General features: G+C 35.8%; 2 protein-coding genes across 11 annotated transcripts; both read right to left on the bottom strand.

Moving 5' to 3' along the window:
• Positions 1–1,178: 1,178 nt before the first annotated feature.
• Positions 1,179–5,614, bottom strand: LOC126610074 (uncharacterized). 10 transcript variants are annotated; one of them, XM_050278039.1, is made up of 11 exons: positions 4,511–4,821; positions 3,980–4,082; positions 3,529–3,638; positions 3,387–3,455; positions 2,937–3,052; positions 2,759–2,813; positions 2,544–2,664; positions 2,316–2,363; positions 2,084–2,178; positions 1,566–1,679; positions 1,179–1,438 (listed from the first exon to the last, which is right to left on the bottom strand). In XM_050278039.1, exons 1-10 carry the CDS (start codon positions 4,562–4,564, stop codon positions 1,578–1,580), a joined length of 873 nt encoding a protein of 290 aa, XP_050133996.1. In that variant the 5' UTR covers positions 4,565–4,821; the 3' UTR covers positions 1,179–1,438; positions 1,566–1,577. The 10 variants fall into 10 exon arrangements, with proteins under 10 accessions (XP_050133996.1, XP_050134002.1, XP_050134003.1 ...); XM_050278045.1 differs by lacking the exons at positions 1,179–1,438; positions 4,511–4,821 and adding exons at positions 3,779–3,871; positions 5,255–5,614 and having other exon boundaries at positions 1,488–1,679; XM_050278046.1 differs by lacking the exons at positions 1,179–1,438; positions 4,511–4,821 and adding exons at positions 3,779–3,871; positions 5,255–5,614 and having other exon boundaries at positions 1,488–1,679; positions 3,529–3,629.
• An 869-nt stretch (positions 5,615–6,483) lies between these two features.
• On the bottom strand, positions 6,484–7,279 carry LOC126610073 (protein EPIDERMAL PATTERNING FACTOR 1-like). Its single transcript, XM_050278037.1, has 2 exons — positions 7,104–7,279; positions 6,484–7,010 (listed from the first exon to the last, which is right to left on the bottom strand). Exons 1-2 carry the CDS (start codon positions 7,195–7,197, stop codon positions 6,751–6,753), a joined length of 354 nt encoding a protein of 117 aa, XP_050133994.1. The 5' UTR covers positions 7,198–7,279; the 3' UTR covers positions 6,484–6,750.
• Positions 7,280–10,087: the final 2,808 nt, after the last annotated feature.

The following is a 10,087-nucleotide window of genomic DNA, read 5'->3' as shown; positions in this document are numbered from 1 at the left end:
TTTACAAATTGGAAGAAATGACCTGAAAATTTTCTAGTTCATGAGGGAGGTGTTGGAAGTCTTCATAATAAATCTTTACAACAAGCTAGAGATTTGAGGACACAAAAGCAACACATTAAAACATTTGTGATTAAGCAAATCAATGAAGCTCACATTAATTATCACACTTTATTAAGTGGAGCACTTGATTGCACAAGATGGTTGTTGCTACAAGGTATGCTTTTTCATGGGCACGATGAATCGTTGAAATCAAGCAATAGAGGTAATAATGTGAAGCTTCAGTGGAGAGTTTTTCTGCTATGAAAATTGTGAAAACACCATTGCATAACAAAATGGGAGATCAATGGATGAGTGATAGCTTGATTGTTTACATTAAGAGAAATGTATTTGCTTTTATTGATAATGAGTCTATTATGCAATATTTTCATGACATGAAACCTCACGGGCAACAATTGTAATTTGTTTGTATTGATAAATTAGGGAAAACATTACTATATAAAAGGATTTAGTTGTTGCCATTGTTTTTAACCTTTTTTAAGTTCGCCCCTCCCTCCAACAATGCCTGGTTTCGCCACTGAACCCACTCCCCTCCCCCCCCTTAATCTAGATACTATCGTTAGGTAAAAAATAAAAAATAAATAAAAGAGGTTTGTCCTCAACTCTTTTTTAAAGATATCATTCATTCTCAATTTTCTTTTCTTTTTTATACTAACTATAATTATATATATTTTTTAGGCTATATGATAGTTGGTTTTCGTATAATATTAAAAATTGATACAAACATCAAACAAAACATTTTAGATAAAACTCAATAGGTCCTCAATCTAAAGAGACTTTAGCATAACATAAAAGGCCAACTTAGCCAAACTAATTGTCATTGTACTAGTGGACTTAAGGGCAAGACAGGTCCGAAAATAAGCAAAAGAATGCATCCAAGTCTTGAAATCATCCAAATCCAAATCCAGAAGACACTCCAAATTCTTATTATATTTAGACTTCTAGAAAAATGCGTGTTCCATCTAAACATTGTTATAACACAAAAGCCTCTAGAAATTTTATGCATTATTAGGTTTTAGCTGTCTTGAGTATTTTTGTCTCTCTTACTATGCTTGGTTTATTTTAGAGGTGTGCAAAACTTTGATTCGTATATGCACTTTGCACACTAGATGTGGGGCAAATAAAGTTTGAAAAATAACGTAGTTATTACTCGGCTTGAAGCAGTCATTCATCTCCCATCATAACCATAACCCGTGTATTACAATTTCTCGAACAAATAATTGTAGGTACTCAAATTGTTGCAATCTTGGTTACATCATCATTATTCATTTCTGTCTAGCAACCATTCAAAAGCATTGCCGCACAAGCATGAGGTTGTTTTCAGTTGTTTTCAATTGTATCAATCGCACCTAATGCCTTTAAGATTACCTGTACTTTTCATCTGCAGATGAAACCATAAGAAAGATCTTACCCTGTTTTATGGACATCAATTATATATAACGCAAACTTTTTAATTCATCGGAAATTTTTGGGAGTTCAGGTGATTTTTCAAAGGGATTTTGTACTACCTCTAAAGCTAGCTACTGGTACAATAGATTGTAAGCTGGTAAATCATGTATTCTTTGAGTATCTTCTAAAGACAACTCTCTTTCCAACTGTGTCCTTGTTGCTTGTAGAACCTCCTGAAGGATTGAAAGCAGAAACGAAGGGTTAGTGATTGGAGAGCTGATCAGAAGAAACAAGCCAACTTGACCTAAGTTTAACTAGAAGCTGTGATGCAGTGAACGTTCAACTCTAATAGTTAAGAGTGTGAAATTATCAAGTTGTGTCTTCAAAGATAAGATAAGAAACAAGTGAACAAATGTAAACCATCCTTAACTTACGAACACATTTTAAAATAAATAGATGAGTTGTGCGCGTTTTGGGATAGTGGAAGGATATCTTGTTAAGAAGTTATTACAAACGAGGAGAATATGTGGAATTTAAGGCATGATTTCTGAGGACTTGGAACATTAGGAAATTGTGTGCGTGTGCTTGTGTCAATGTGCATGTTTGCGTACGTGCATGTGTAGAGCGAGAGAGTTACATTAAACTGCATGTAGGACGCATGCATTGCGAGCCACTGAGCATCAACCATTTCGAAAGCTATACAGTACAGTACATCAAAGGCGGCTTCATCTTCTGCAAGCAAATCATAATTCATGAGGGTCGTCAGTAACCTGTGTTGTTTTTTAGCTGTTCTCTAACTCTTTAAGACGTTCGATCTGTAACCAAACAGAAGACATTTGAGCATAACCTTGTCTGAGATGTACATTTACCTCCTAATAGTTTCACGAAATTTATTCCTGGAAGACACCTTGGTTTTTCTGCAAAGTAGATGAGGAGACGAGGAAGATTCAAGAACAATTAGCTTTCCTTTTGTAAATTTTTGTGTGAAACAGATGGTAGAGATATTGAAACTATCGCTTCAAGAAAGAAGCTGATTTCAATTTAATGTGAGAGTTAAACATGATAGGAAAAGCTATACATGGTACTTCTTTACAAACCTGAGCAAAGATCCAGCATTTTGATCAACATAAATGATATATTTATGCCAGCAACAGCAAATGGGTATTCCCAAGTTGCTCGATTCCCGTCTCGCTTGAACAATAACCTACGGAAAGATGCCTTCATTTTGAATTTATATGATTAGTAAGCTAAAGACACAGAAAAAGAAGATATGATTATTTGCAGCAGCTACACAACAGTCAAGAAGGCATACTGGATAAATCCTGGCGAAAAAAAGCAAGTTCTCGAGGGAGATAAAACCGCAGCCCCTGAAGAGAGCATTTCACTATAAGAGAATAAACTGTGGAATTGCAATAGTACAGTCTAGTAAGATGAAGTCATTCAAATTCACACTGTCATACAAACTTTGTGTCAATTGGACAAAATGGTACCTGAAGTCAGTAGAGGGGTTACAACCTTGCCAACCCATCTCTTTCCATTGCTCGGAGATCAGACCTCGCAGAGCAACATCTGGAAAGGCAGCATGCCACAATGCTTTCAAGGCTTCCTGAGGTTAAATGGAATAACAGTCTTATTCATTCAATGATATAGAACCAAATAGCTAATGAAAAGGGGTTTAGGCTTCCTGAAGCATACTGGTAACAAGACAAGATTTAAATCCTGTACTTCAATTGAAGTTTCCGCATGAAAAAACTAAATTGCAATCAAATGGTGCAGTCATGATAGCAAGTTGTTTCTCTAGCAGACACAAATCACAGATAATGAAATAAACAATGAACGATCATCAAAATCTATCGTAACTTATTTTAACCAAATTAAACCAAGACAAATGGACCAGAGTAATAATAAGAAAATGTTTAGAACCAGCATGAAGAATATACTTGATGATCAGGGCGATTCTCGTCAAAAGGTACTTGTAGTCGTGCTTGAAGCCTCAAAAGTCTCTGTTCCTGTACATAGAAGTTGAGAATTATAACTATACAAGTTTTTAGGAGTTGGCAGGAGAACACCACAACTGTATACCTGAAGAGGACTCAAAGAGTAGTCATCTGGCTTCTCATTACGTTTGTTACTTGAGCGGGTAAATAGTCCTGTCCATGATCGTGGTCCAACCATAGCATTAACTACAACGACTAAAAACTCGTTAGTGAGATAAGAAATTTTGAACAGAGTGTAATAGGATCATAGGTGCACATTTTATTATAAACTTTTGGTAGTTTAACAAGAACATGATCAGTGTAGCACTGGTCCCGGTGTATACAAGGGATATTACAATTCGAGAGAGATTTGCTTCAAGCCGTCAAAATGCATCCGATATAACAGATGAAATGTGTGCACGAACTAAAGGTGTTCTGTTCCTCATTTCCTAGTAAATGCCGTCACCATAGTTATTGAGAGAAAAATACATGAGACACAACGTTCCTCTGTTGGGAGCCAAAAGATGAATTGAATGGAAGAGAAATACTCTACTCACTAAAACATTGAGCTAACTGCGGTTTGACATGAGTTGAATTGTGTGGCCATTCCAACTCTTCATCGCACTTTTTCCGTCTCCTATAATTCTCATCCTCATCAACCTACATTTGGTGGCATTTCAATACTTATAAATTGTTGCGGATAACACACGATAGCATAGAAAAGGTTTCAAATTATGGACCGATCCATTTACCTCTAGTCTAATTCCATAACATCAAACATTTAGAAGCTAACATAGAATGCAGAGCACACAGAGGAAAAGCAAATTCTAACTCCTTACAAAAGTGTGGCAAACACAACACAAAAATAAGAGCCTTCAACTGATACAAACACTTTCTGAGGAAAAGTAAAACAAGGTAGCAGATAGACAATCTAGCATCAAATTGTAAAAAATGAATTCAGATTACCAGCAAGTCTATCATGAATCATTAGAAGGCTCTAAGTAAATATCAATGAGAAAAATTCAAGTAACATGAATCTTCGGTACACAAACAGAATACAAGAGAGATGGGACTAATTAAGAGCTTACTTTGCGAAGGGAAGAGCAAGAAGGAAAGCATTGTATACGCTTCCTTAATCTCATGAGGAGGCCAAAATCCAGAGAGAGGAAGAGAAAGAGAGCATCTTTCACCCTCCTTAACCGAAAGCAAAAAGGCGAAAAACAAAAAGGATTGGGAAAAGAAATTTGTGGCAAAGGCAAAATGATTGCACCCAACAACTCATGCTCAGTATTCTCCTATAATTCAACCTCGCCTCTTTTTTTTTGTTTTGAGAAAACCTCGACAGTACAAATGAGAACCTTATTGATATCGAAAAAAATTACACCTAATCAGGACGATATAAACCAAATCTCTCATAATAAAAAAAAAAAAAGAAAAAAAATACATAAACAAGAAAAGAGATATAAACCTTACCCCAATAATTCAACCTCACAATTATTCAACTTTTCCTTTTCTTTTTTTTTCTACCCCAAATCACTATGGAAAGACACAGAAAGTCAAGGAATGAAATAATGGCATAATTGCATGGTGCCCCAAAAGCTATGAAGATGGGAACTTTTTACAGGGAAAAGATTAATTGCACATTTAAAGGGCTTCCTTTTTCATAATTTATGATCAAATATTGAAACTTTTCTGAACTTTTCTGAATAGGTGAGGTGGGTACCCAAGCACTCATAGTATTGACATACAAGACAAATATTGCATTGCAACATACAATACAGACAGACAGACAGAGAGAGAGAGAGAGAGAGAGAGAGAGAGAGAGAGAGTACCTGCTATGGCATCTGAGGAGACATGTTGGCGGTGGAGGTTCTGTTGAAGATGATGGTGTCACGGCGGGGCCCACTGGAAGAAAGTGGTGGTCGTGGTCGTGGGAGCATGAATGATACGGAAGGAAGAGGAGGAGGAGGAGGAAGAAGAATGACATTATCCCTTTTTTGTTTTTTTAGAATCAACAGTTTTGCATTTTCAAAAAAAAGCATTGTTTTGTTTTGGGAAGTTTTGTCTCAATCTGTCAGTGGCACTCAAACCAGTCAATTTCCTGCATACCAGCCTAGATATTAGCTCTTCCTCCGGTGCTTCTCTTTTGGCCTTGGCGGGTTTGTTCTGTTCCTTGTGGCCTCGCACGAGCCAAAATACGTTACTTTGAGAAGGGTTTATATGTACCAACCAACATTATTCCGCTCAGATAAATAAATATGACGGTACGAACTATATATATACATAGGAGGCTTTTAAGGGGACAAAATTAGTTGTGGAGTCTTATCACATCGAACTTCAACCATTTGAATCGTCTATTTTTCAAATTGGACCTCATAAATCATTCTTCAAAATATTAGCCAAATTGAAAATATTTGAGACATTTAATTGAGTTCAAACAAATTGACAAACACTTTGTTCTACAAGAAACGTTCTACAAGAAACAATGAAATTTCATCATGATGATTAAATAGGCAAATGGTTTCAGATTAAATTGAATTTTTGCAAAGATGATCTATATGATTCTAGACTTACAAAATAGACAGTTTGGATCGTTGAAGTTCAACGTGAAGTAAGGCCTACAACTAGTCCCCATTTTTACCCAAAAAATAGAGATCCCTTCTGATAAAGGGCTTGTATGTACATATATGTATTGAGTTTGATATCTAGTAATGGTGTAATTTTGGCCCTTGGTTTCTTTTTGACCTTTATGGTGCGTAATTCTAAGTTTTCAAATAACTCTTCAAATGAACAGGTCCATATAGGTTGTAAATCTCACATTAAATATTTATGATGAACTTGGGATGACTCAAGGATTCTAATGACGATTAATTGAACGATTCATATACGGGTAAGTTTAACCAATTTCAATTATTTGAGGTTTGTTCAAAAATAAATAAAAATAAAAACTGTAACATAGTATGGTGTGGTAAAAGAAATTCAAACCCAAATTTGAGGTTTGGCCACTCCAAATTACTAACAAACTGCATAAATAGTGACTATAAAAAGGCCATCACTGGAGTTATTTTCATAAGTGTCCTCGTATGCTTAACAAATTTTAACTTGTTACATACAAAATCGAGAACACTAAAGGCTCTTTGTAACTCAGATAATTTGAACCCACTAAACAAAGAAAATCCAACTCTTTTGTGATTTCATAATATTCAACATCAGTAAACAAAACTCTGATTACACAAAATCTCTACCTAGCAAAGAAACTGGAGGTCCAAAAAGGAAGGAAACTTTGACTAGATTAGTTGACATTGAAAAACACTGAATGACAAGTGAACTAAGGAACAGGATAGGACTTGTTATTGCACATACACTTGTAAGCCATTGGACATGTCTCAGACTCAGCGACTGACGCGCAAACAAAGCTCACCATCACTAGTCTGCATGGTCTGCAAGATCCACAAGCATGGGAGCAATCTGGCAAGCTCGACCCTGCCACTTGGAGTGTATCTGGCCCCCTAACTCTTTTATAATTAATTGACTCTTTATCCACTAATCCTTCTCTAATTGTACTCTTCAGATGGCGCCCATGATGACCTGCATGAGAAGATTAATGTTTAATCAGAAAAAATGTAAAAAAAGAATTAACCACAGTTTACAACAAAAAGGTTTAATTGAGAGTAATCTTACGTGAATGAGGCCGAGCTATGCGCCTTGCGGACATGGTTTGTGGAAGTAAAAGAAGAAGAACAAGAAATGTAGCTACACAAATTGAACCCTTCATAGATTATGTAATTTTGCTTCTTTTTTCTTCTTTCGTTTCGGAAAATCGTAGGGATTTGCAAGCTAGAGAGGCTTTTGGGAGATTGAGAGAATGGTAAGAAGAAAAGGGTCGAAGGAGATGAATATATAGAGGGCATTAAGGATTGGAGAAATGAGAAAATTAAGAAGAAAGTATTGAAGCATATCACAGGAGAAAAGTGGTACGAAAAGAAAAGGTCACATGAAAGATACAAGATTGCATGCTTACAGTAGCAGATAGTCACAGGACTCATCAAGCTTTGCCTTTTGTGGTTCGATGGAAGAATGGTGATATGGCTAATTGCTCAAGAATTTACGAAATTAAAATGGTGCTTTTTTTTTACGTGAACTACTCTGACTCGGACTTTGGAAACGCATACATAGCCATAAATGCAAGCTTTATTAATTAATGTATTATTGTAAAAATGAAAATTGAAGGCTTAAGATTGATAATAAATTTTGCACTGTGGATCTGTTGTGACTGCCATTAATAACATTTCCTCCGCTTGCTGGATAGGTAGCTGCTATATTTGTTGGACTTGATAAGCTACTCTATTGTTCTTCATGGACCGTCTCAAGTAAAGCCCCTTTGTTTGGTGGTGGCTTGTACTGCATATCCTTGTATATATATTTCGTCTCAATATGTGGACTGACCTGTACAAATCTCGCCAAACAGGAGAAAGAGTAGTTAAATTTCAAAGACATGGGCCAATAGTTCAACACTGATATGTCCTTAACTTAATTGCATACTAGCCCAGTAGGTTTTTTATTTTGTCACAAAAAACATTGGCATATTTAGATAGAGAATTATTATTAGCACTCCAAAAATCTTATTTGAAACTCCAAACTTTCTATAATTAGAAAGAAAAATACACTTGTGAGAAGTGTAGAATGAGACTTTTGGAGTGCTAATTAACAGTGTGAATGAGATATATATATATATATATATATATATATATAGGGAATTGTTATTAACATTCCAAAAATCTCATTTGGCATTCCAAAATTTCTATAATTAGAAGAAGAAAAAAATACACTTGTAAAGAGTGTAGAATGAGGTTTTTAGAATACTAATAATATAGGATTTGGATCCCATCAAGATCCAAATTGTAGGGATCATCACATCCTAATCATTTATCGTACATCGTGCGGTTATAAATCATTTGAATTTTTTTATTTAAAATTAAACACAAATAGTACCTAACGAAAACTGGTCGCATGATGTATAATAAACGGTTAAGATATGAGGATCCCTAGAATCCCACAAAGAGGATTCTCATCTATATATTCTTAAATGGTGGCTCACAAACAATAGGTGTGTGCCACGTGTAATTCTGTGGTAGTACAAATACTACTAAAAGTTCCTGGTGGTTGTTGTGAGTTTTGACTTGCTGTTTCAAACGTTACAATTGGCTTTGCTATGGAGAGGGTGGTGGCGCCAGCCAAAAACGAAAAAATGAGGAGCAGTCAACGGTTACTTTTATTTTATTGATTCAAACCATAAGAAAACGTGTAAAATCAACGATAAAATTCTTTACTGATTCTTGTATATAAGACCAAGTGAACTGCAAGAGCAACCTAAAATCTTCTCCGGCTCAACAATTAATCTCATCATTAGCGTCCACAGTTAAGCACATATACAGAGCCATGGACGGCCTAGTCCGCAGCGCCACCGCCAGCATGAGCCGGCGGTTTGATGTTTATAATTATGAGCCGTTGGATCAACTGAAGAGAACTGCAAGCAGGCATGGTGCTGGAAGGAGGAGATCGATGTCGTTTAAGCGTAAGAAGGTGGCACATGTTCCTTTGAGAAATAATGAGGATCGAGCCAGGCAAAAGCGCCAGATATTCCTAAACTCCTACAAGTTTGAATCACCTGATAAATCGCAGCGCTCAAGATGTATGAAGGTAAACATGGTGGCTCGTAAGGTTAAGACTGTTGTGGTGAAGTTCGTGTCGTCATTCTTTCGAATTGGAGCTTACCGATCTTGTAACTGTCGTCAGGCCATCCGCGCCTCCTCTCCAAATCCGCGGAGAAATTAAATCTTTTCTTTCTTTTTTCATGGTATGAAATTGGGGTAATTAGGAATCTCGACTACTAGAGTAAGTATTCTTACATCTGGAAGTTATAAATCCAGAGTACCACCGGCTTCATTGTAGGAAGTGTTTCTTAAGTGAATGTTACTCATATATTAATTACGTGTTAATTATCAGAGATGGTTGAAAATTCATTGGCAATTGGTTATTTCGAAGAGTAGGGAGATTATTTTTGACAAATAATAGCGTTAATGAATTAAATTGTTAAATGTTAATGGAGAAGGAAATTGGTGGATATCAGACCCGCACCAAGGTACATAGATATTAAGGAAAACTAATGAAAATAACTTGAAAATTTTGAGTTTTAACGAAAATGACAAAATAAAGGGTAAAGTGAATAGTATGAAGATTGACTTTTTTGGGTAAAAATGTAATTTTTCGTTAAAGTGAATAGTACCGGATATTTTTCGTTAAACTTTCTTAGATATATATTATTGTTGTCATATCCCAAAATTTATAATCCTTCTGTAAAAGCTTACATGCACCCTAACTGAAATTTAGTTTTGCTTACAGACTTGATTAGAACTTCGGTAGTACTTTTGCACAGCACAATTTTTTTTTTTTTTCCTTTAATATCAGGCCGCTGCTTTCTACCCTTTTTTTCTCTCTTTTTTAAACTATACCGTAATCTACCTAAAAGCCACCTGTCCCATTTCTAACCAAAATGTTGGCAGCTAATCCCGGACAGGTGGTGGAAACTACTAATTAAACTGGAGTATGGTAGGGGGTAGAGGGAATTTCGGTGGAACAGTGAAATGCGTATAGATTAAAAAGAA

This window comes from Malus sylvestris, chromosome 17 (genome assembly GCF_916048215.2).
Source record: "Malus sylvestris chromosome 17, drMalSylv7.2, whole genome shotgun sequence".
In the NCBI taxonomy this organism is placed as follows: domain Eukaryota; kingdom Viridiplantae; phylum Streptophyta; class Magnoliopsida; order Rosales; family Rosaceae; genus Malus; species Malus sylvestris.
The sequence above is the reverse complement of the archived record's forward strand: the minus strand, read 5'-3'. Positions and strand labels throughout refer to the sequence as shown.